Source organism: Myotis davidii, unplaced genomic scaffold (assembly GCF_000327345.1).
Source record: "Myotis davidii unplaced genomic scaffold, ASM32734v1 scaffold41, whole genome shotgun sequence".
NCBI lineage: Eukaryota > Metazoa > Chordata > Mammalia > Chiroptera > Vespertilionidae > Myotis > Myotis davidii.
In genome coordinates this window covers 2123699-2150707 of record NW_006292344.1, presented here as the reverse complement: position 1 = coordinate 2150707, position 27009 = coordinate 2123699, and the positions used below count along the sequence as shown (strand labels likewise).

Sequence of the window (27009 nt, the reverse complement as noted above, 5' to 3'; positions counted from 1 at the left end):
TAAAATATATAAAACAGCTCCATTGTTTACTAAGAACTTATATAAACCTCTTTGAGTTTTTACCTATATAAACCCCATGTAATATCTTATGTTATCTATTTTTTTTTACTATACATGCTTTAGAATAACAAAACTGTAGCAACAAAGCTAACCCAAGAGTGAATTCTTACCTTGCAAATTTCAAGGAACTGCTCACTGGTATATCTCATAGGATGCTCAGTGAAGGTAGCATAAGGCACCTCAGTGGACCATGGATTCCAACGGGATAAGAGAGACTGCTGCTCCAGACTCCCCCAGTAGATCCTAAGGCCTTCTCCTTGTCTCCTACAAAAAAAAGGAGTTCCCTTTAGATTAGCCATTCCATTAGATTAAAATAAAAATCAAGGGTGGGAAAAGGATGCACTAACTCAGTTAGCCTTTTGTTGCTAAGTGGCTTAACTATCAAACAGTTGAATTGTTCCAAAAATATAGAAGAATAAAAGAATGAATTTGCTTCCAAACATGATGAGTTCAAAGTGTGGTTGAGAATTCTATATGGAAATGCCTGGTTGGACAGATGTTAGGGACAGACATTTGAACACTGACCTCATGACAACATTCTGATGGTAAGAGTTAAAAGGAAAGAAAGAAAGAAAGAAAGAAAGAAAGAAAGAAAGAAAGAAAGAAAGAAAGAAAGAAAGAAAGAAAGAAAGAGTCAAGGTAGTGGGACAGGAACTGAAACAGTGAAGGTGGGAGATGATTTCAAAGAAAAAGGAAGTGGCAAAGATTTCCACAGAGCCATAAATATAAACAAGAACTGAGAGGAAAATAAAAACAAAAATGGGAACTTCCCAAATATGCAGATATATATGATCTTTAAGAAGCAAAATTTCAGCAATAAACATGTCAAAGCTCACAGGGAGACTGCCCTTGCCCTTTTCCATCAAATTCACAGTTCTGGTTCACAGTATGTAGGAGGTAGCCAGTCTCTGGTATAGCCCAGGCCTCGTCACCTAGTAAATTCAAGTGAAGAGCAAGAAAAAGCCATCTTGGGAGTGGTGGGAAGAAAGTTGTGGCAGGGGAGTATGGCCAAAATAATTGACAAATATGTAAGTTCTGTGGCCTCTACTTTTGCATATGCCCATCAGAATTCATGGTTTATGGTTTTAGGCATCTCGATTGCAAAGAGATCCCTAGAGGTTAAGCCAAGCTCTTGGCATTCAACAAACTAAGTTATCTGTAATTCTAAACAGCTCGATTGCAAAGAGATCCCTAGAGGTTAAGCCAAGTTCAGGCACTTGGCATTCAACAAGCTAAGTTATCTGTAATTCTAAACAGCCCCATGGAATATCACAGAGGTCTTTTTTCTTCTAGAAATTAAATCCTGGGATCTAGAATGAAAAACTGGAGCTTAGTTGTGGTCCCTTCACAAAGCTGTGACTTCCTGTATTAAGGATGAATTCCTTTGGGAATGCTATTGTGATTTCTGAATATTTATTCATGTAGAGATGTGTATAAACACCATCTCACACATAAACATATAGCACCCTTCGTTCAATTGGCTTGTTCTTCAGCTGCTTCTTACAAAAGGAAAGTTAGAAGAGAGCCTGGCACATTCTGCTGTCTAGTTTTCAGATTTTAGATGATTTGAAAACTAACACCAACATTTTCTTATACTTAATTCTTTGCTCAGAAAGAAAAGTAAGGAAAAGAAAAAAAGAAGATAAAGAAGTGAACAAAAAAAGTAAAATATTGTACATACCTCTGAAGTTCCCTTCCTAACCCCTCACCTCAGGTGCTTACTGACTTTTATCATCCCCCTTGTACTTCCCTTCATTTGTTTCCCCTTGCCTGGTAATAAACCCAAAGCTCAATGAATATCCTATATGCTGGTTAATGGAACATTCTGATTTGAGTCCATTAAGTCAACTTTCACAATGCAATTATATACTGCTTCATATGTCAATTTATGTACTGGGTTCAATTTTGCTTTTATCCAAAAGGGATGAAAATCTGCCAAGATAGCTTATCTAGTAAGTACACTTTATATTCCTTCACCTTAGAGAAACCCTTTAAGCATGAAATTCAAGAGAGAACCTATTTCTAAAAAGACAATCAATTTGAGTATGGCGATGACCTTTTTCAGAGACATAGCATAAACATGCAAGTTCAGCCAACCTTCTCACCTGAGCTCCAGAGGTGATAGATGGAAAGAAATCTAGAACTAAATAGTCTCTCCAAAGGTAAAACTAAGGTGTTACTTCTCAAAAAAGCCTTGAGTACCAGAGTACTATGAAAATCTATTATCTCCTCTTCTGTCAAATGTCAGTAGTGCAATTGCAGAGGATATGATGTCTTTATGACCAGGAATGCTTTGTTAAAAAATTCCATGTGCTTACCATGAGGAAAGTTATATAAGGTAGAGTAAAAAGTTCAGTGAACAGGATGGCAGGTAGTCCAGTGTTAGAGTCTTGGTCTTGACACTTAATGCTGTGTAAACATGGGAAAGCTTATTTCTTTTTCTGAATCTGTTTCCCCATATGTTCTTTAGAGTATCTCCACATGGTGACATTCAAGGCTTCACTAACTCTGGGTGAATGATATAGACAGCTATGGTCATGATGCTACTAGCATTCACAAAGTCAAGGATTTGGGATGCATAAGAAGCCTCTGAGTTATGGCTTCTTTGATTTAGAGGCATCAAATTAGCCCTCTATTCCCTCAGCAGAACATATCCTCTACCGCAAAGACTACACCAAGAGTTGTCCCATGACTTCTGGGGCACTTTAGCATCTACCACATTATTTCACAAACATGTAAAAACAGCAATCAGCCAGTATAGAGGAATAGTAGTTTAAGGCTTATAAACTATAGAATGTCAGAACTAGAAAGGCTCTTGGAAGCTATAACCCAGTCTCTTGTTTCTGGAGATGGGAAAACTGAGACTCAGAAAGGACTAGGGCTTTTCCCAATGCATCACTATACACAGGCCTGAGTTGGTGAGAGCCATAGTTTCCTAAAACCTTGTTTAGGGGTATTTTCACCATTCTGGGCTATAGTTACAAAATACATTCCAAGTTAAAGTTCTGCCATTACACAACATAGCCTTGTTTCCAACTAGACACAGAGTTAGAATTGCCCTAAGGAGCCTGCCATCTTTTGTGGGCAAAAAGCCTGCTCAGGAATTCTAGTTAAAGGTCAGGAAGAAAACCTCTATCTCAAGTGGAACTGTAGATTTTTATATATACTCAATGTTAGCAATTCTGAGATTGTTTATTTTTTTTAAATTTATTTAACTCTCATAGCAATTTTTTAAAACTTCTTTTGTAGAAATAGATGAAGTTAATAGGAAATAAGATAAAGACTTTAACCAGGTGTCATCAGATCACCGAATCAAGAACTACTAGTGGAATAAAATAAAAAGGGGGAAGAGAAACAGCATTATCCCTATGTTACTGGTCCAAAGCTCATGTATGCCATGCTTCAAAGGCTAAACTCAAAATGTCAGAGTTTGGAGTAAGAAAAGGCTTATTGATTGAGACAGCATCAATCAAGAAAATGGGAGACTTAGTGGTTTCTCAAATCCATCTTAAGAAAGTACAGAGTTCAGGATTCTTTTATGTCAAAGGAAAGGCAAATGGAAGGGGAAAGAGGTGACTGATGACCGCAGATATCTGGGCTCCAGCAGGGGTTCAAGAAAGATCGTGCTTAGTTTGTTTACCCTGGATGGTGTAAGCGTGGTCAAGAGGTACCTGCAAATCTTTGATAAACAATACCTATTTCCTTTATCTCCTTAGGAGAGGCACTTTCTGGTAAGGGGCTATTTTTGTAAAACTCAAGCTGCAAGCACAGTCTCTCCAATGATTATCAGGTCTATATGCAAGAAGTTATTTACCTGGAGGGCATGGAAGCAAAGCAGGTTTGAACAAGATGGAGTCAGAGAAGTTGAGCATTTCACTCTCTTACAATATAACCTATTTGTTCCGACTTTCTAAACTCAAGGAAACCAGCTGTATTTGGCCTCCATTACCACTTCTTACTCTTCATTTTTAGTAAACATCAAAATCTCACAGGATGGTAGAGAAGTAGAGGAAGGGGTCTATAAAGACAAATCAGAACTTGAGGGAAGAAGGGGATTTATGATAGTTTTTTTTGTATCCTAGGCTGCTGATGGGTTTGGAACAGCCTAGGGACATGGAGAGAATGTAAACACATTCTAAAAGTTTTATTGTGTGACTCTGTGCCAGCATCTTTTGGGTTCTTGTCATGAACAAGTTGGAAGGCCCCTCAGAGGTGTGTTTCCAATTCTTTCATTTTATAGATGTATAAACTAAAGACCAGAATTTTCACAGACCAGAGTTCTTCCTTTAGTCATATCAATTATATATTCTACTTAGTGACTAAGACTCAGAATTCTACTCAAATACAATTATTGGCAGGGTGGAAGGCCTAAACAATTACACTTTAAATCATCATAACATCCTAAAGACAATTTGCCTCTTTCACCAAAAATAAATAAATAAATAAATAAATAATGGAAAGGCATGTTGAAAAGATAAGGTTTACACAGAAGAAACTATCATAGAAGTGCTGAAGAACAAATCATGAAAAATAAAAGCAGTTTAACAACAGAGAGAGGAGCTGCAAGTTAAACAGAGGTGAGATTTTCTTCAATAAGAGGCTTTGTAATACAAGAAAGTATTTCTATCAGGAAACACTCCTCTCCTTGAAGAATTTTTTAGCCAAACTAGAAAAATCTGACAGCTAGTCACCAGTCTGGGTTAATTTGCTCATTCCACACATTCTTCTTTCTTTGGAGAGAAGCCACACATCCTTTCTCATAGCACAATATAGCCAACTTCCTTCCCTTTGACTTTCTACTCTCTGTCCCTCTTGACCTTCACAGATACTGGGCTGAAGTATTAAACTACCCATTAGAAGAATTGAATGAAGAGTCCAGGCTCCCCAGGGGGAAAAATGGCAGCTTCCATTATTACCTCCGTCAGCTGCCCCCTCCTTTCTACACATCTCAAATCTCAAAGCTCCACCACAGAATTAAAAACATAGCTCAAGGCCCCAAAGCAAGATTTATGAGGAAGCACAGACATTAACTCTTGCTCTAAATGCAGGGTGTGTGCTTGTAAGTATGGGTGAGCAAACAGAGGGAGGTGGTGCAGGAGGAGGGAGGGCAGGGAAGGGGAGACAGCAGTTCAGAACAACACAATATATTTTCTTAATGTCTCCTTTCAGGCTGTATTGTTGAAAGGTGGGCCTTCTAGGCCCATGAAATGTTAGTCCCTTGCTTATTTAATCTGTACAAAAGCGGGGACTGAGTTGGCACCCTGGAAGAGATTCAATGCTCCTTTGCTCATTGAATGACCTCAGACGAAATATTTTCCATGACAGGAACCCAAAAGACGCTGGCACAGAGTCAGACAATAAGATTTGCAGAATGTGTTTACATTCTCTCCATGTCCCCAGGCTGTTCCAAACCCATCGGCAGGTGCTGACTTTATCTGTTCTCTTTGCTCACCTGGCTCCCTCCCAGAAGTTTCCAGGGCCTTGGGCTCAGTGAGATTAACTGTTTACTGACATGGGTAACCAAGAAGTTCTATGGGTATATTACTTGAGGGAGAGGTGAGTGATAAAGTAAACCTAGATCAGCAGTGTTCATAAAGAAAAAATCCAGGGGCATTTGGTACCATGGTAAGAATCTTGAGTAACAGTGAGGAGGTGTGAGTTCAATGGCTATATCTGCTACTAGCTTGATGGATAATTTGAACCTTTTATTTATCTCTGGGTTCTTGTAGTTCATCAGTAAAACCAGGTAGGTGAACTAGATCACCTCTAAGGTCCTTGTATGTCCTAATAAATTAATGTCTGTGGTGAAAGACCAAAATAATGTTTTATTATACTGGTTATATCTAAAGCCTTAGGATAACTTAATGAATATGGGAAATTCTCAGAGGGTGGCTGACTTTATTATTTTCTCTAAAAGAATAAATAACTTAAACTGAAGAATGAAAGACCTAGGATTAAGCCAAAAGCAGAATGCAGAAGAAATGGGGGTGAAAAATTCAGAAAAGGATTACAGAAAAGGGTATGGAATCACCTAATCTAAAACAGATGCTTATCTTCTTGGAAAACTTCAGTTGTGCTTTTCCTAGAAGTAAGTGGTCATATTTAGGGCGGAGGTAAATACCAAGACCCAAACCAAAGATACAACCTAAGATTGTGTGATTCACAGTATTAGGATATATATACGTGTGTGTGTGTGTGTGTGTGTGCATGCACACAGCAAATACTTAGACTAAAATATGGCTCTCATACTGCTAGGTACATAATAATCACTTAATGAATCCTTCTTTTATGACAGTGAATGAATAAATAAATTCACAGAATAAGTTAGAATGCCTGTAAGATTGGATGCGACATTATTTCATTCTTAAAATGTTACATGTTATGGTAGTAAGATCCTTGAACTGAAAGTTCAAAAATGAAAGTTGGATCTAATCCTAGCATTGATATTAACTTTCTGTGTGGCTTACAGCTAGGCATAGCATCTCTAGGATTTAACTTCCTTTTGCTATGATCTAAATGTTGTGTGCCCCAAAATTCATGTGCTGAAATCTCAATGCCCCAGGTGATGGAATTAGGAAATGAAGCTTTTGGGAGGTGATTTGGTCATGAGGGCAGAGTCCTCATGATGAAATTAGTGCATTTATAAAAGAGACTCCAGTCCTGGTCTGTATGGTTCAGTGATAGGAGCAGCAGCACCCTGTACACTGAAGGGTCATAGGTTTGATTCCTAGTCAGGGCACATACCCAGGTTGCGGGCCTGATCCCTGATCAGGATGTGGATGAGAGGCAACCTATAGATATTTCTCTCTCACATTGATGTTTCTTTCTTTCCCTCTCCCTTCCTCTCTCTGTGAAATCAATGAAAACATATCCTCCAGGGAGGATTAAAAATAATAAAAAATAAAATGAATAAATAAACAGAAGAGACTCCAGAGACCATCACCCCTTTTACTGTGTGAGGGCACAGCAAGAAGGTGCCATATGCGAACCAGAAATCAGGTCCTCACTAGACACTAAATCTGTCAGCACCTTGATCCTGGACTTCACAGAGTCTCCGGAACTGTAAGAAATAAATTTCTGTTTCTTAGAAGCTATTAAGTCTCTAGTAATTTGTTATATCAGCCCAAATAGACAAAGACACCCTTTTTATAAAATAATGGAGGCATTGGTTTAATTATTCTCTAAAAGACACTGCAGATCTAACTCTTATGACTCATCACAGCCAAGGAAATATTCTTGACTGCTAAATGCATTAGTTCTTACATCAGCTGCTTCTTTCCTCACCATAATTCTGTGATTGCTTGCTGCTATCAATATTCAATTACAACACTACAATAGCTCTTCCTCTCATTTGTTTTTTTCTGAACTCTTATTGACAGGGAGAATAGGAATAAGTTACTCTTGGAATCATAGGAAAATAAGTAAACAACAACAACAAACCCTCTTGCTCATACCCATTCCTATAAGAGAAATGTATCCATTTTATAGAAGCAGCTTTGGTTGCACAGATGCTATTTAAATGAAGAGCTAATCCAATAAGGTTTACAGTAAACAATTTTTAGATAAAAGAGAAGAATCTCTATGGTTCTTTTAGTTTGAAGCATGTCAATGCTCATATTTTAGAAGATTCATTTGGAACCACACATTTGAAACTACACCTGTCAAAGCGAAACAACCATGATCCCAAGATGAAAAATAATAACCTTATCTCCTCTGATGGGGATGACGTAAAATTATGTCAGGCTTTGAGTCATACTCCAGTAGACTGGTATTGTCAAATTCTGTACAAGAAGCCTCATATTCTCATCCCCCTTCAAACCTTTCAGCATGTAACTCCCAGTTATGTGTAACAATTGCTCTGAGTAGCAACATTATCAGCAAATATTCCTTAGCATTCCTTCATGAAGTCCAGAGAAATTTCTCTGGATAAACTTGTAATGAGAATTCACAGGCAGAAGCAATCCCTTAAAGTTGAGGGTGTCAAAGAAGGCTTCATTCATTCAATACATGTTTACTTGTACCAAGTATCTTGCATTGAAGACAGAAGAAATCATGAGAACAAAGACCTAGCTGGGGAAAGGGAGGGGAGAGACAGAGAAAATGTATTGTATGTGCCATGATTTATATTTTTATGATGATCTTATTCATTCTCAGTTGGGCTACATGTGAGTAGACAGGGTGATGGGAGGTAGGTCAGAAGAAAGCTATAGAACTTGGTGGGGGTTTGGGTTGTTTGGGTAGTGCAGTAAAAGGTCTAGAGCAGCCTACCCCTAACATGGAACCTAGTGAAAAGCCACTGGGAAATCAGTGGGGAGAAGTTTAATTACCTAAGGAAATTAGTTTCTGACTGCCATACTCGAAACTAGAGAAATAAGGGGAACTGTGTGTAGAGGTGAGTAGGGCATATGGCTGAGGCAGATGCCCCCCTTGATTCCCAGGCCATAAATGGGCTGAATTTTGACAATGCGTGGGCTTCCTACTAGGTATCATGAAGAAGCCTAGAGGCAAACAAAAAAGAGGATAATATCAAAAGTTGGGTGCAGTGGTGATGACAGCAGAAGAAAGGGGCAAGAAAAACTTTAAATGGAATATACACTTTACCTTCAACAGATTCAAAGTGTAGCTGCTATTTAAAGTATCAGCCTTTCTAATCTTATAGCACCTCCATTTTCTCTTCTGTTAAATAAAACTAGTGACATTGTCTTAAAAGGGCATTATAAGGGTTAAGGAAAATTTAAAATGTAAAGTCTCTAACAGTGTCTGATAAATAGTAGATACTCTATATTTGCTAGCTGGACAGTGACTTACAGCTCACAAAACAATTTCTCATCCATAGGCCCATTGTTACTCATAAAATTGTTGTTTTCATGAAAATTAGAAAGGTGGTATGAAATGCCCATAGACAGAGAGCTAGTGAAAGCCAGGGTTTATACCTAGATATTTCTGGTCCAGGGGTAGGACTCTGTCCTAGGTCTCCTAGTCCAAAGCCCTGACTGCTATTCAAACAATATGAATGCATTGGAGACCTGAGGGAGGGCTAACAAAGGGGGCATTTAGCGGCATTGCTGGTGGAGGTTGTTCAGAGTAAAAGTCTGGAGCAGGACTGTGTCGGCAATGATGGGAGAGAAAGGAGAGATCGAGCACCAGCTTTCCTCCTTACAAATATCAAAGAAAATCTGGCAACAGGAAAAAGTTGTCTCAAGGAAAGTAACATTATGCCTACTGCTCTGTGCCAGTTCACTTACACTAGCACTAAACCTGTGTGGAAATCATATAAACTGATTAAAAGAAATACACTAGGATATTAATACTATTGATACAATAAGATTACTTTTGTTTTAAACATTCTTGCGTTCTGTACTAAGCATGTATTATTTTTACATGGAAACGATAAACTGCATATTTAAGATATTATAATCCATCATAATCAGAGCAAAGACTAATTTGTACCAAGCAGTGTGCTAAGACCTCCATATTTGTTATCTCCTGTCTTTACCATAAACACACAAGGTAGATTTATAGTCTGTTTTATAGATGAGGAAACCACGGCCACAAGCCAAGAAGTAGTAAGTGCTGGAGCTGGGATTAAGATTTAGGTCTCCCAAGTCTACAGCCCCTCCTAATTCCATCAACCCTATAGATGGACAGGACAAGGAAGAAAAGGAACCCACCACTTGTTTATACCAACCACTTATTTGTTTCCCAGTGAGTCTATGTAGAGACAACAATTCTAGAGATCACATTTGTATTTTAGTCTCTCTCTTCACCTGAACTAATCTAACCTCTGGCTTTCTCCATAGTGCTGATCCAAGAGCTCAGAAACCTACAGGGGCTTCCAGTTGCTTATAAAACTCAGAAACTTTCCCGGCCTGACATTCCAGGCTTTTCATGTGCAGTTCAGGAATTCATTTCCAATATTCAAAACCATGACCCCACAGGGCTCCAAACAAACAACTCAATTTGCTGAGCCTGTCTGACAGCATTAGTGATAATTTCCCCAAGAAATAATTCTGTATACTTGTTTTCTACCACCAAATGAACAGTGAGTTGTTCACAAATAGGGTTCACGTCTAAGTGATATGAATTTCCCTCACGATATCTATCTGGTAGTACATGGTCAAACAGTTTTCCCAGGGTCTTTACTATAAAAAATATAGTCAAACAAAACAAAATTACTCAGTCCTTAGACCAGATTGATCCGGCTGCTGCGTTTGTTTATCATTAGTCTACATTTCTGAATTGCACTGTTTACAACTGAGCTCTTTAAAATGTTTGTTTAAGGGGGATGGGGAATCCTTGATCAATTTTGAGGTGTACATGAGATTTTTAGAGAAACACCCAGGACAGTGGAGCTGTACTTTTGCTTGCAGGATGTCTGCAATTCTGCTCTGAAAAAATTGTGCTGAAGATGTTGGCCTAACAGGTCTACATCAGGGCCCTTCAGTGCCAAGAGGCTGCTACGTGTTAAGAGGAGAGGGAAGCTACCCGGGAAAATGCCACACTACAAAGGAAACAATTTTGAGGCAACTCCCTCTATTATCAACTAGGATATTTGGCAAACCATATTGGCCTAGAATTTGTGAAAGTTTTCATGTCCCCTCTTAAAAGGAAGTTACTTTTAAGCATTCCAAATAACCAAGTTTCAACAGGCACAGAGTAACTAAGTTAAAAAAAAAAAAGAAAGAAAGAAAAAAAGCTTCTGAGAAAAACATTTTTCTGAATCTCATCTCTCTCTATTTTTTCTCAAGGGAGAATGAGAATAGAAGATCTGGAATACATACATGGGCAATCAGAGAGACCAGTTACCACAAACATTTGGCCCAACTCTCTATGGCCCATTGGTAAACAGCCTGAGCTATCCAAGAAGGCAAAGGGCATAGAGGCCTCTCTGATTGACAGAGCAAGAACTCAGCTATTTTCTCCTAATACTCCCCTGGGGTCATGCTCCTAAGACTGTGATCATTTTGCTTTCTCTACTTTGGAAAAATTTTAAATGAAAAAATTTCAAAAGATAAAACATGATGCACATTTTTTCTCTTTATGTTTTATGAAAGCATTTTCTGGGGAAATTTATTTACATATTTCATATAATACACTATGTGGACAAGCAGAAATTTCCATCTAACTTCCACACACAGATGTAGTCTACAAACTATCATCATTTTCCCTCTTGGCCATAATCTGTGTGGCCATTCAGTGTTCAGCAAGATTGCATGTTCAGTGATCCTCTTCATCTCTGTCCAAAGTGGCTATATTCTACCTATCACAAGTAAAACTCAGACAACAAAAACCATGTTATTTTTCAAGAACTTGAAAGAAGCAATAGAGTTTAGAGGATGCAGACCTGGGTTCAAACCTCAGTGCCTTTATTTACTACATGATCTTGGGGAAGGCACTTTAACCCTCATAGTTCGTTTCCTCATTTGCAAAATGGAGGTAAGGATGCCTAATTAGAGGAACTATTGTAGGACTGTATGCAGAGTGCCTGGTGCCTCTCATCAGAGGTTTAAAGTAGAGCTCTGAAAAGTAAATCAGAAGAGAAGAAATTTCTGAATTCTCTTGCATTCCTGGTAGTTTCTTTTGCATTCACCCAAAACTGCCAAATCATAAATTTGGTGGAGTGGTAAGGAGGTGAGGGAAATAAGAAAGAAGATGGTGTGAAATACTAAACTATGTACAAAGTTAAGATATTCCAAACATTTCCTGAAATGCCACTGATTTACCTATATTCCAGAGTATATTTACTTTGGAGTAAGTGAACTAGAATTTACTTGGGGATATTTTGATTTATCTTCGTGTTGGAATAATACTGTTTTGCATACATGAGCTTGGACTTTTATGATTATGTTTTTACTTAAGATTTGCTTCTATTGCAGAGCTTTCTATTTCCACCGAGGTCCAGAGCAACAGTACAGATAGAGACCTTGGACCCTCCCTCTTATTTCTCAGTCCTGGTGCTCAGTTCCTTTGTGGGGCAGCTTTGTATGCATAAGTGAGAACAAGCAGCCCACATCTGCAAGTTCCATCCACAGGTCCACTCTCCAAATGGCAACTTCTTAGTCACCCTTCAGGCCTAAGTGCATGTCCATTGGCAGCATGGCATGCTATTGGAAGGACAGGCTCTGAAAGCAAAAGCAAGGCCATTTGGACAGAGAAGTCTAGGGTCTCAGGTACCCAGAGGATGGGCTAGAACAGTGCAAAACTTTATGTGTATTTGAATTACCTGGGGATGTTATTTAAAATCAGATTCTGATTCAGTTGGTGGAGTGGGTCCTGTGGTTCTGAACGCTGTACTTCTAACAAGCAATCAGATGAGTCTGCCTATTAACAAGTAGCCTGGAAAGGGGCATGGGCTGTTGTTGGGCATATGTCTTGGCCTTGAGAGATCCTCACCCTGTGGGGATGGACACAGTTAGATAAGGATCAAAGCAGGGTTGTCTCGGTTCCTGAGTGGGTCTAGGAGAGGGGTCTTGGTTGCTGAGTGGAAGGAACAATGGTTTGTACCTGCTGAATGGTAGGACGCTAGAAAAAGAGGGTTCTATCAGGACAATGAAAGCAAAAAATCCAAAGCATTCCATTCAAACGGCTTTCCTATTATATGGTTGAATTACCAAAAAGCAGTTCCCAAGAAAATTTATTTTTTATTAAGAAAATATAGATTGTTATGTTTGATTAAAATTATTCAAATGTTTGCAGTGATAATTTTTTATCATAGAATATCTCTTTCGATCTAGTTCTCTCTCTTTAATTAAACAACATTCCTCATTGGACTAGGTTAAAGCCCCTGACAAGCCAGGTTATCCTCTTCTGAATATGTTCCAGTTTTCCAGTGTCCTCATTGGAAATGAAAACAACACTCCAGCAGTGATCCAATCACTGTGGAATATGCCGTGTAAACACCCTCCTTCCTTCCAGAGGCTGCATATCTGCTAATTTAACCCAAAACAATAGATCAGTGATGGTGAACCTATTACACGCATGTCAGAGGTGACACACAAACTCATTTTTTTGGTCGATTTTTCTTTGTTAAATGGCATTTAAATATATAAAATAAATATCAAAAATATAAGTCTTTGTTTTACTATCGTTGCAAATATCAAAAAATTTATATATGTGGCCCGGTACCAGTGTTAGGGTTTTTCAAAATGCTGACACGCCAAGCTCAAAAGGTTCGCCATCACTGCACTAGATGTATTGATGACTTACCACACTGCTGACTCACCTGGAGTTTACGTGCACATATAGTTTCTGATTTGTACTAGTAAGTCTTTTTCACTTCTCTCACTGCTTGAATACATTGTGAGGAGTTAATTTTCCAATTGACTTTTGAAGAGAATAGACATGAAAAATGTAGTTCAGTGTTAAATTCCACCTTTGGCACCTGATCTTTCATAAAGAAGCGTTTGATCAGAAACTAGAAGGCAGGAGAAAAAAAAAACCCACACCCTCCTGATGCCTTCTTTAGGCTAAATGCTCAAGGCAAAAGCAATTAAATGTGTTATATCCTGGTAAGACAGGCATTAAATTACCAGCTCATCATAAAATGTATTCATTTTAGAAATAGTTTCTCAGTCAAGGGAGGGAGAGCCCAAGCATATAATAAATAAATGAATGGATAGATAGATGATAGATAGAGAGATAATCCCCTATCCTGGCCAAAGTTTAAGAAATTGCTTGTGCAAAACAAAATCATCTAAAAACAAAACAAAATAAATTATCTTTCCACAACATAATTAAGAGGTGGCAGAACACTTCTGTGTCTGCCAAAATTAATTCTATTTGTATTATAAGATTATCCAAAAGGCTGTAAAAGCTAGATTTTGAACATGGTCTTTAATTAATCCTGTACCATGCTTAGTACAGCAGTGTGCACCCTTGGGAACTTTTGATCATTATAATTAAAATTTGCACTTATATGCAATCCTCTGAAGATGCTTCGGGTACAACTTCAACCTCCTACCATATCACCATACATTTCTATAAAGAGTGAGAAGAAATGAGTCAGAATATCAAAGTAGCTTCTTCATAATTATTTAAAGGTCAAGGAGACCATGTTGGCCTTTTTTGCAATCCGAGTGTGCCCAAAAGAGTTTATGTTAACTAAGTACTGTATACTAAACAAAACGAGTTATCATTTTAAGCCACAGAGACAATGTAGTTTTAAAGATGTAAAGTATTGAACTCTATCTTAGCAACGATATTAAACATTTAATAAATGTGTGCTCAATGGAACTATGCTCAAAACACTACCCCAGGCAACATTCTTCTGAGATAAGGAAATTCCTCTGTATTTCACATTCTACCAGGAAAGAATAAGTGTTCAAAAAAAGTAGTAGGAGAAAACCATGAAAGGAGAAGCTATAATTACAGAGAGGGAGACTCCATTACTAACTCAAGGATGAGTGAATCCTGAAAGAAGTGGCAATTGGAAGATAAAAGTATAATAAGAAGTGCACATACAAAGATGAAAAGTAAGGTTACTCCAAATAGAAGGACATAATACAAAGGCATGCATCATGAGAGTGGAAAGTATTGGAGTGCCTCTATCTCTCATCCTAAATGAGGTAGATACTGAGTGTTGTCCTTGAGCTCAAAGTCTTTAACTAGTTCCTTTCCACTCTAGAATGAGGAAGAAATTACCCCCCCGCCCCGTGTGTGTGTGTGTGTGTGTGTGTGTGTGTGTTGAGTAATTGGAGGTGGCCTAGAAAAGGGAGCATTCATATCTGCAGGGAAGCATACAGTTTGAATATAGCAAATTCTCTCTGATAATTTATGGCCTGGTATGATAAGAAATGTAGCTGCTATTTATTAATAGACACTTTGTATTTATTATCTACATATCTACATCTTATAGCAAGCTTCAAAAGCAGATATTATTTTCTATATTTATGAGGAAATGGAAACCAAACTATTCAAAGAGCCTACTTAACAATAGTGAAGTATTCTCTTTGTTTTCCTTGACCTCAAGTCCTATATATTTCTTCCTGTGATACACAGTCCACTCTCATGTCTCCAAAGGGTTTAGAGGCTGGTAGTATGTTTTTCCTTACAAAACTCCTTACAAAAGTCTTGTAGGGAACAGAGTATTTTAGTCATGGTAACTTGACATTCTAGTTCTGCCTTTGTTTATTCTCTTACCCCATGAAGCAAAGTGGGCTCCAAGAACACATTTTACTATCATATATGGTGATATTATGCCATCAATATGATTATTACATAATTTAGAACTGGTTCTAAGGTTTTTCTTTTTCTTTTTTCCCCTCACCTATAGCATCTTACATATCACTGTAGAGGTAACACAGTATCTAAATACTGTATTTTAAGTCTGCTTTACTTTGTTCATTGTCTAGAAACTTAAACTCCAGCCTTCAAGACCAGCAGTCAGTCCTCCAGGCACAGAATCATTTAGTAGGAAGGTTAAACTGATAAAGAGACATGTATTAGATGTTCAGCCACTTTTTTATTCTTATAACTTCATACGGTAGTGCCATAAAAAATTATAAAGAATTGTACAGAAACTGCTGAATGTTTCTGTATGACTTAAGCCTACTACACAAGGAAAAAGTCAGCAAAAAGGTTGACTTCTGCAGTAAATAGATTGGGGTCAAGTAATAGAAGATATTGAAAACTAGGCTAAAGAGTTTATCCTTATCGTATAAGGCATTATCCTATAAAAAACTGGGGGCTGAGGAAAACTTTTAATAAGAGGAGAAATATGGACTTGTCTATAGCTTTGAATTAAGAAGCTTAAGTAGTCAGAACTTGAAGGGCAGGATGGATATTTGAGAGTATAAAATAAGGAAGACTAGTGAAGAGCCTCTATATCAGTGGTTCTCAACCTGTGGGTCGCGACCCCTTTGAGGGTCGAATGACCCTTTCACAGGGGTCGCCTAAGACCATCAGAAAACACATATATAATTACATGTTGTTTTTTGTGATTAATCACTATGCTTTAATTATCTTCAATTTATAACAATGAAATCGGGGGTCACCACAACATGAGGAATTGTATTAAAGGGTCGCGGCATTAGGAAGGTTGAGAACCACTGCTCTATATGGAGAATGAGGTAGACTTCAGAGTCAAAGACAATAAGACCTTGGCCTCAAGTTTTAAACATCCTGAAAAACTGTTTAGTAAATCCTTCTCTCAACTATTCTATTGTCCTGAGGTTTATATCCTCAGTGAGCAAGAAGACTGCAATTCCCTTAACCAGAGCAGTCAGTGCAGGCCTGGGAGGGAAATGAGCTTTTCCTGAACTTGCTGAGTTTGAGGAGTCTGAGGAATAGCAAACCATCCTGGATGTTTCATTGTTCCTCTTCCTGCCACATTTTCCCCCACCTCCCCTCTAGCAAACCCTCTCCAGGAGTGAACGAACTCTTTAATTTATCCATACCCCAGAGCAGGAGGCCCTCAGCTTTAAGAGCAGAAGGAAAGAAGAAAGTGCCTGGCTCCCACAGGCTCGTTGCCTCCGGTGCCCTTTGCAGTGTGTGAAGGTGGAGGTGGAAGGGGAGGGCCTCCCATCCAAACAGACAAGGCCTTCAACTCTGTGGACACTGAAAGCCAAGCAAAGGACACTGCCAGACGAGGCCCATGTCCCCTCATTTATAACCTAGGGAATAACAAAACAGATAGGGGTATGTGGGAACCATGCCAGAGTTGCCGGATAGCCAAGGATAATTAGAGTGTGGAGGCCTTGTTGATAGTACACCGACCGGATGGCCAAGGCCACTCTGAACATGAGAATTTTAATCAGGGTGTACACAACTGCAAGGCCACAGCAATCTCACGTTACAATGTGACCTTCTATAACCCAAATATCATGTCACTGTTGGTTAGAGTCCTCTTTTGTCTAAGTGTTATAATACATGTTGTTAACCAGCCAGTATACTGGAGACAGGAGAGAGGCTGGGGAGAAAATGCAGGCTCAGAGGATGTAGCTACAATGTGTGCAGGAAAGGCTGGAGAGGTTGGGGAAGCTGCTGAGGCAGAGAGTTCAGGTGCTGCTACTATGTGAGGTGGTGAGTCTAGGGCAGCGTGTGGCTGCACAGATAGTAGCTATGGGTACAGAGGCTAAAGCTGCTTTTGTGGGAAAGATGTATTTGTTCACCAGCCAGTGTGCAGCTGCCTGTATAGAACTTTGCTGTGAAGAAATGTTTTGTCTGATGGCTATATGGCCACTGGCTTCTACAATAAAGATTCATTCTTATACACCTATGCTCATGGCTTCTTCGTCTAAGACCGGGCGTCCAAGAAGGTCCAGCCCCTGGCAGAGAGGCTCGGCCCCAACAGTTACTGTAGCAAGCAGGGTTCAAGAAGGAACCTACCCTGACCCTTGGCATAGTCAAGCAGAATTCAGAAGGATATACAGACTCAGAGCAACAGTGCTCTTATTCTGACAGGGTGGTATTGAATTTCTCCTCAAAATCTGACTTTAAGTCTCTAACGTTAAAGAAAAGAAATCCTTAATGAATGACATAAACCAATTAGAGAGCTGCCTAAACTGAGCCCAAGCTCTAAAACAGAGGTTGCAAGTTCCTATTAGATGGAGTGATCTGCATAAGGGCCAAAACAATCAGATGTAGGACCTGGAATGTCTGAATCCTGGCCTGTCCCAGATGGCAGGTGGTCCTCCATCCTGTCGAGGCCACTCTCATCCGTCTCCTCACATCTAAGGATGTCTTTGCAAACAGTGTTTTCCAACCTTCCTTCTCTGAGAATCTGGCCCCTGCTTCCCTGCTCATTGCTATGTAGCATTTAATTATCTTATAAGAACCTGTCACCAAATACATGTGAGAAAAAAAAATTGAGATTTGGAATAACTTGTCACCGTAAAGCTTTTGCTTAGTTGTTTTTGCAATATGTACATTTAGTTCTATATAAAATGTAGTTACAATGAAAAATTTTTCTAGCTCTGAAAGCATTATATGTTTGAAGAAAGAGAAGACGAATAAGGGTAGTGGCAGACATAGAGTAATTGATCATCTAACATATGCCAGGATCTTTACATTATGTAATTTCTTTTAATCCCTCCACAATCCTATAAACTGTGTTATTATTATTTTTTATTATCCCTATTTTATAGAGGATCAGGTAGTTTTCAAGGAGCAAGTCAAGGAGAAATATACCAGCTCCAAAATGTGGCACTGTTGTCAGTCTAATATAATCACTGTCTCTATTAATCACTATAATAAAAGAGTAATATGCTAATTAGACTGGACGTCATTCCAGACATTCTTCTTGATAAAGTTGGGGCCCATGGGAAGCCAGCCGGGTCTCAGGTGCCTGCTGGCATCCAGAGGAGGGAAGCCGGGTCCCAGGAGCCTGCTGGCGGCCGGAGGAGGAAAGCCCGGGTCCCAGGTCCCGAGTGCCGGAGGGAAGTCTGTGCCGGCAGCCAGGGGAAGAAAGGCCAACTCTTGCACGAATTTTCATGCATCAGGCCTCTAGTTTTAACATAAAATGTAACAGGAGAAAAACTGGTGGCAAGTATAGAGAAGCAGAAAAAAATCCTCAAATAAGGAAAATTACATCTAATACCACCACCCACAGATAATCACCGTTAATATTCTGTTGTAAATCCTGCAATTACCGAAGTTTAACTCCCTTTTTGAAGCTCCTACACTGATGCTTCAGAAAGCTTTTGGACAAATTACATCTTCTTGTTATATTCAGAATTATGAAGAAAAAATCAGGAAAGATGTTTTCACATATTTTAAAACATGAACTTGAGAAGTAGTCATCAAGGTCTACTATGTGTTTGCACACTGTTTGGCGTCTGGAGAATTAGAAGTCATCTGTGTTCTTTTAATACCTGTGTTCTTTTAATATCCAAAAGCTCACCTGGAATGGCAGCCATGGAATAGCAGAGGCATAACCAAAGGTCTGGGAGGTCTCTGCCGTAGCAGCCAGATGCATCCACCATATCCATCGTAAGCTTATTTTGTTACCACAGCCTAAAACCATGGCTTCAATATGTCTACCTCCCAATTTATGTTTATCATTCTTACTCTGATTAATTATAAAGGTTTTATCCAGGATTAATTATATACATATTAATGAACCCCCTTTAAAATAAACAAAGCACTATACCAACAAAATATAATTTTCAAAATTTATTGTAATTAAGGACTTAACTTCTGAGATAAAAGTTTTGCCAAGGGGTTAAAGGAATCATGGATAGGACCACTTTGCAACCCTAACAATAAGTTAGTAGCAAAATCACAATGAAAATGCTACCATAATAAAGTCATACCTTTTATAGGTGTAGCATATGAATAGTAATAATTATGATGATGATGCCAAATACTTATTTCCTTTGGCATCATATTGTCAAACACTTTGTAAATTATTTGCATAGATGTTTTATGTAAGCCTCAGAATAACCTTATGCAGGGATATATTATCACAAAGTGTTTTTACATATAAACCAATCATCTCATTTGACTCATACTAGTATATTCCCATTATGATTTCTATTTTGTTGGATGAAGGAACTATGACCTAGAAAATCAATTTGCCTAAGTTCACAAATTTTTTTACCGGTCAGATCTTGGTCTAAAACTGGGACTACTTAGGGTTTTTCCAACTAAAATTCAACTGTCTTGGTGTCTAGTGACAAATTCAGAGAAAAATTCCCCAGATTCATCCAGTTAACTCCTCAGGTAGCCCAAGATAGGCACATGTGCTCTCTATTTTAAGAGGGGGTTTATCTGACTTAGTTTCAGCCTTTGGAACTCAAAAGACATCTGCAAAGGTTCTCCAAAGTGGCTTCATCTCAAACCTCTTCTATAATTGAATCTGTTAAAGACAAGGTGATAATGGGGCATCACTAATAAAATTTTGAACAAAGAGATGAATTGATCAGAGCGATATCTTAAGATAATCTTACAGTGTTACATTGAATGGATCTGAGGACTGGTGAACACTGGAGGCAGTAAGATCTAATAATCTCATAGTACTTATTATTTATTTAGAATTTTATTAGACACTAAATAGTCTCAATCCTCACAATCCTATGAAAGTACAGTAGGTATCCACTTAACATTGTCAATAGGTTCTGCAACTTTAAGTAAGACAAGGTATAACAAACCCAATTTTACCATAGGCTAATTGATATAAACAAGAGTTAAGTTCCTAAGGCAACTCATCAATGTTCTAATGAAATGACATTAAACAAAATTGCATTATTTGAGGACCTAAAGTACAGATGATCATCATCTTCATTTTATAGATAAAAAAACAAACAAACAAGGAAAGAGAATATAAGAGACATTCCAAAGATTATACAGTCAGTTAGTGGCTGAACCTGACCTTAAACCAACAAAGAAAGTCTGGATAGTCCACACTCTTAACCACTACATTTAAGCAAATTCCAGGAAAACATCATTATCATTGAAGTGAGAGGTATTAAAAAAAAACAAAGTAAGAACACAATAGTAGAATGGAAAGGGTTAGTGAGAAACGTGGCAAAGATAGACTTGACAGGCCTGGCCGGCATGCTCAGTGGTTGAGCATCAACCCATGAACCAGGAGGTGACGGGTTCCATTACTGGTCAAGTCAGGGCACATTAAAGGGCTGCGGGCTCCATCCTCAGTTGCGGGTATGCAGGGGGCAGCCGATGGATGGTTCTCTCTCTCATCATTGATGTTTCTATCTCTCCCTATCCCTTCCTCTCTTTGAAATCAATAAGAACATATTAAAAAAAAAAACTTGACAGAATTTAACAACCTGATCAGACTCAAGGGGTAGAGTGGTTTGAATAAGAAGAAGGAGCCAAAAATGACAGAATTTTCAAGCCTGAATAATTATGAGGACAAAAAGGCCATCCTCATAAATAAAGGCCTGTAGAAGAGAAGCAGGTTTGTTGGGGAACATGAGATAGGAGGAAGATGACAGGTTGAGTTTGAGATGCCTGTGGGGTATACAGGTGGAGACAGCCAAAGGGAAGAAATGCAGGTGTGGCATGTTTCCCGTCATTGAGCCCCCAGACTTGCTGCAGGTCCAATCAGCTGCCTTCAGAATAGATTTTCAGTCTTAGACTTTCCCGGCACTTTGCTGAGTGACACAGGATAGAATTTTCCCTAAATGCTTAGATTTGGAAAATACATGCTCACCCACAGGCCCAAGCACTCATAAACTCAGCCACCTCTTAACAAGTTGGATTCTTGTGCAAAACCATCTTAAGCTACTTATTTTCCCAACTTAAGGTATTAGGCACACAAATCAGAGGCTAGGATAGACGCAGTAACAGCTGAGTAATTCTTTCCTTTCCACAGCATGCTGCCCTTGTGAAGGTGAATTTGCTTCTGTATGATAATGAAGTCTCTACTGAGGATCTATGAAAGTGAAGGTTGGCTCAAAATGTTTTCCTTTGCCCAAGTTAGGCCTACGAGGATCCTCAACCTGGCTGAGGTGGGAAGAGACAAGAAAGACAGAAGGAGACAATGAAGAAAATTTCAAGGTTGGTGGAGGAAAAAAGAGGTGGAGTAGAGTGTCCCAAGTTCCTTTACACAGCTGATTCTGTGTCTGTTACTTGGGATTTATGGTCATGACATTGAATGGGTTTGCACCTTCTGAAAAACGAGCAAATGATCTCAAAATGATATGGTGAATATATATAACTTTTCATGTTAGTCCTATACGGTATACTAGTCATTTCTTTCCTCTTGCACTACATGTTGACCTTTGGAGTTTTGCTCTGACTTCCAGCTGCAATGTCACTACAGATTCCAGGAAGAATTAACCAGAATATATAGGCTTTGCTATCTCAGTTTATCACAAATAGCAGGGTCTGCTCCTTACATATAATATATTACTCATTTTAAAAAGGGAAGCAGCTACATTATTGGTCCAAATTTAAAAATTTTGAAACTTAATTTTATTTAGCTGAACTTTTAGTGAGTACACACATATGCACACACACCCAGATATATCGCTCCGTCTCTTCTCTCTCTCTCTCTCTCTCTCTCTCTTTCTCTCTCTCTTACTACCCCTTTGCCACTGTTTCAGATATAAACTTTTTGTTAAAAAATAAAAATGCTGATTTACATGATTCCATAGTTGGGTGATAAAGTCATACTTCATTATTGTGGACTCCGTTTCTCTAAATTTTCTCCCACACTCCCACCTGAAATTTCCCCCCTTTAAAAATCATACCATAAATTGAGGAGGGGGGAATATCAAAGATAAACTCATTTGAGTTATATTTATGTTTCAAGAATTGAATACTCATTGAAAATGCCGATATTTAAGCAGTCATTACAAAAGCAAAATGGTTTTTCTGGGCAACATCAACTGAGCATCTTCAATCAAAATAACATTTGTAATGGTAGATACCATGATGCGTTCAGCACTTAGAACAGTCAAGCAGTCCTAGCAGCAGTTCTGACCACTTCCTCTCTGAAATCATCAGCATCCAGAGCAAAGTATTCAGATATTAGAAACACTTCTCCAGAAAAATTATTGCCCTTTGAACTGGCAGGGGCTCTAAGGTATTTCTTGTTTCCTTTTTCATCCCCTCTACTGACTTCCACTTTCCCTCTTATTCCTATTCATCTCAGTCTATTATCACAACATTTGTAGATTACTACTAAAACAAGCATTTTAATAACTCTCAGCAAAATATTGTCTTGTTCTTTCAGAGAATCTTAAGTGGTTGGGACATTCATAGGAAAATAATACACAGTACTTTTATTTTAAATCTAGAAAAATATGCAAACAAATTGATTTTTTTCAATAAATAAGAAAAGCTATGTCCTCTGACACAGAGAATTCTGAGATCTAGTATTCAGTGACATGTCTATTCACCTGTAGATTCATTGTGCCCTGACTGTGAAGATAGCCTTGTGCTTGGAGCAAAGTGCTACAACAGGATTAGGACATAAAGTTAGACAAGAAATACTATTAGAGTCAAAGAAGATGGCAATTAATAATGTACCCCTCTGTTCACAGCAACATTACTTACAATAGTTAGGATTTGGAAATAGCCCAAGTGCCCATCAGTAGATGAGTGGATAAAAAACAGTGGTACATTTACATAATGGAATACTGTGCAGTTGTAGAAAAGAAGGATCTCTTACCCTTTGAAATAACATGGATGGAACTAGAGATTATTATGCTAAGTGAATAAGCCAATCATAGAAAGACAAATATCACATAATCTCACTTATTTTGTGGTATCTAATGAATAAAATGAATTTATAAACAAAATCAAAGTAAGTCCTTAGGCATGGAGGCATGGAACAGACTGACATATCTTAGGGGAGAGGGCATGAGAAGAGATAAACCAAAGAACTTATATACTTACATGCATAACCCATGGACACAGACAATAGTGTGTCCATGGACTAAACTTGGGGGATATAGGGGCTTGGCAGAGGGAGATAAGGAGGATAATTTATATCTGTTATACTGTCAACATTAAAAGTATTAAAATTTTTAAAAAGTTAAATTCATCAGGAAATGAAAAAAAAATGAGTTAGAGTTGAGTTTTCCTTTATAAAAAATAAGATTTTCATACCAAATTAAGATCCGCAATCACATTTCTAATCAATAACTTTGGGAAATTCTCAATGCACGTTAGTCCAAAGCATTCTGGAAGTGAATAAAATCATCTTAAGAAAAAGTGAGGAATTTAAAAGAGAAAGAAAATTTGGGGTTGGATAACAGACAGGAAGCTGTCCTCCAGGAGTTAATGGAGAAACATTGACCAGGAGTTAGGGAACAATAGTGGGACTACACAGATGCCTGTCCTTATAATATCTGTGCATCCATTTTTCTTAAATATCATTGGTCTGCCCTTGCTTTTAATACAATTCTGATTATAGAAGTAGGGAAGTGTCCAATCTCCTGTTTATTGCAAACATGAAAATAGGAAAGTAAATTTAAAGTGTTAATCCCTCAGTCCATATCTTTGCTTTATGTAACTCAAGGTTTAGCTTTGGATCTTGGCTCTGCAACTTACTAACTTTAATAACTATATGATCTGGACGGGTAATTTCGTCTCTTCAGGCCTTACTTTTTGTTTCTTTAAAAGAAATTTTTTTTGTTACATCCCAGGATTCTCATGAGGATTAAATGCAACAATGGATGTGAAGTTCCCATGTCTCACTCAGTTTAACAAACATTTGTGAAATGAGTGCTTGACTGGTGGCCCTAACCATTCCCTGTCATTGGAAATACCTTCTCTCTTGGCTTCCATGATTCTATCCAATATTATCGTTAAGGAAATAGTTAAAGATATCAATTTCATGGTCAGTCACCTCTAACTGCATTCAGTTACTCTATTAAAACATATCCTTTAAAAATTACTCTAATTTTATAGCATCAAAATTTCCAACAAATCACATTATTAAAAAAAATTATTTTTTATTCATTTCCATTATTGCTATAAAGTAAATTATTAATTGGCTATTTTGAAGAAAAAACAACAGAATACAACCAGGAAGTTACCTTGGAGACGTTCCTAGTCCTAAACTCTGGGGGAAGCTGAATACCTATTTAATGGATCTGAAAGATTATTACCAGTCCATTAGATCTAAGTTGTCCCATTACATTAAAAGATAGGCACAAACATGAGGCACAAATAACTGAAGTTTGATAGAGAAATGAAAATTAATGGTCGAGGAACTCCAAAGCCTTTGATAATTAATGCATAAGCCTTCTGGTAATTTAAATTATGGGCGAGGTAACTCAGAACGAATACATTAATTCACCTTGAGAGTGGGTTGACATAAAGTTTCCTTTTTAGATATGCATGGTTTGCTCAGTAATAATAATAAAAGAGAACCACAGAATTCCACATATATAGGATCACTCCCTCTAAACCAGCCCCAGCATGCCAGGTTGCAGAGCTCTTAAACCCACACACCAAGAGTTTAACTTGAGCTTGGCTGGGGGACTTGGATGAGACTTTCACTATTCAGAGACAGAAAATATTAATTATCATCAAATCTGTCATTATCTCCCCATCCCCCTCTCCACATTCTCATCCTGCCTATCTCATCCTTTCTCCCTCCAGCCAACAAAATGAAAGGCAGTGATTTGCCGAGTAGATTGTGGTTTTACGGGGAAAAAAAAAAGGGGGGGGGCTGTGGGAGGCAGCTGTGTATGCCTATTCGAAGTAATCAAAACAAGGAGATGGGAGAGGTATTCTTTGAAGTGCCCCCCAGACAGTTTTGTAAAAAATCCAGAACATATGATTTCATTAAAGCACCTACAAATGAAAGACAAAGAGAAAGAGGGGAAAGGGGAGAGGAAGACAGAGACTGAGACAGATAGACAGACAGACAGACAGACAGATGGGACAGAAGAGAAAGAGAGGGAGAGAGAGAACTAATGAGAGAGAGGAGAGATAAAGGAAAAGCAAGGCAAAAACAAAACGAGGCACAAAACCACATGTTGAATGCCCTCTCCCCTACTCTCTCTGCCTTCTGAGCTGCATGTCCAGGCAGATAAAGGTGTTAGGAGAGTGCGTAGAAGCAGCAAGCAGAGCTGGCCTGGCATGCTGAAAAAACACACAGACTCCTACAAGATATGATTCCAGGAGTGCCTGGATCACCCACTGCCCAAAATAACACCAACTTCACCCACTGGCTGATGCTGAAATTCCACTGTTTGTGCTTCATTTATTTTGGAAAGGGTTATGATGCCTACTCTCATTGCCCTGAGTTAGGGAACCCTTTCAGCCTCTTTGCAACCATTTATAATCTGTGTGTGCCTTTTAAGGTCTCTCCTGGGACAAGAGGAAAAAAATATAAAGACAGTAGTAGTTTCCTGAGCAGAAATGAGAGTCAAACCAGAAAACTAAAGTCACTGAGAAAAAAATTTACCTATTCAGCTCGTCCTTAGTCCATGTGAAACCCAAGCATAATTTAGTTTGTATTAGAAATTACGGAAGATGAAAAAATGCCAATTACATTTTGATTTTATATTTATAAAATTATATGTGTTGCGTAATTTAGATAATTATGCAGTGTCCCAATAACACACATACAGACAAACACACATGCATTCACACATAAATCCACAATAACACAGCTCTAGGGTTGTTTGGCTCAGGAGCTAAGTGTCATTTTTAAAAACCAAGTTCTTTCAATCTCTCTGCTTTGCTGTCCTCCACATTTCACCTTAGTTCCTTTCATGGTAACAAGATAGCTAAAGTTGTACCAGGCTTTACATGTAGACTCAATAACATAGAACTCTTTCTTTCCATTAAAAAAAAAAGAAAGAATGAAAAGTTTCCCTTGAATTCCCCTAGAACAGTAGTCAGCAATTCGTGGCTCGTGAGCACATGCGGCTCTTTGGCCCCGTGAGCGTGGCTCTTCTACAAAATACCACGTGCGGGCACGCATGTACAGTGCTATTGAAACTTCGTGGCCCATGCGCAGAAGTCGGTTTTTGGCCTGGGTGAGTCTATTTTGAAAAAGTGCCGTTAAAGTGGGGGTATGTTGACTAATGAGTTTGCCAACCACTGCACCAGTAGGTTCTCTTCCCGTCTTGAGACAGAGTCTTCAGGGGGGCAAGCCTGTGGCACCCTTAGGGGATCTCTTTTCACATTAGAAGAGGGATGTAGTGAACGTTTTCTTACTTTAAGGATGAAATAATATTAAAGATCACGTTCAATGAATTGAAAATCACCCTTAATCACACCACATTACAGCAAAATGATTTGGTGTTTGTTTTTTACTTTGTATTGAGTTATTGGAGACTAGAGGCCCAGTCCATGGATTCCTGCATGGGTCCGGTCCCTCAGGGTGGCCTGTGGAGATCGGGCCCCCGCTCGCACCCCGAGCCTCGCCACAGCCCTGCAGCGCCACAGCCCCACCTGATGGCACCGTGCATTAGCCTGGCACCACCCCCTCACCTGCTCCACCATCACCCCATGGGGGGCCATCAGTTGGGGCTGCCTGCCTCCACCCCCCCCACACCGTGCCTGGCTCCCTCAGCCCCT

General features: G+C 38.7%; 1 protein-coding gene across 1 annotated transcript in view; it reads right to left on the bottom strand.

Moving 5' to 3' along the window:
- TPRG1 (tumor protein p63 regulated 1) overlaps nt 1-27009 on the bottom strand; it is a 133996-nt gene that overhangs the window by 11326 nt on the left and 95661 nt on the right. The window contains exon 5 of the mRNA XM_006765863.2: nt 171-324. Within this exon, the coding sequence (XP_006765926.1) occupies nt 171-324 (154 nt within the window). The remainder of the gene's footprint in view (nt 1-170; nt 325-27009) is intronic.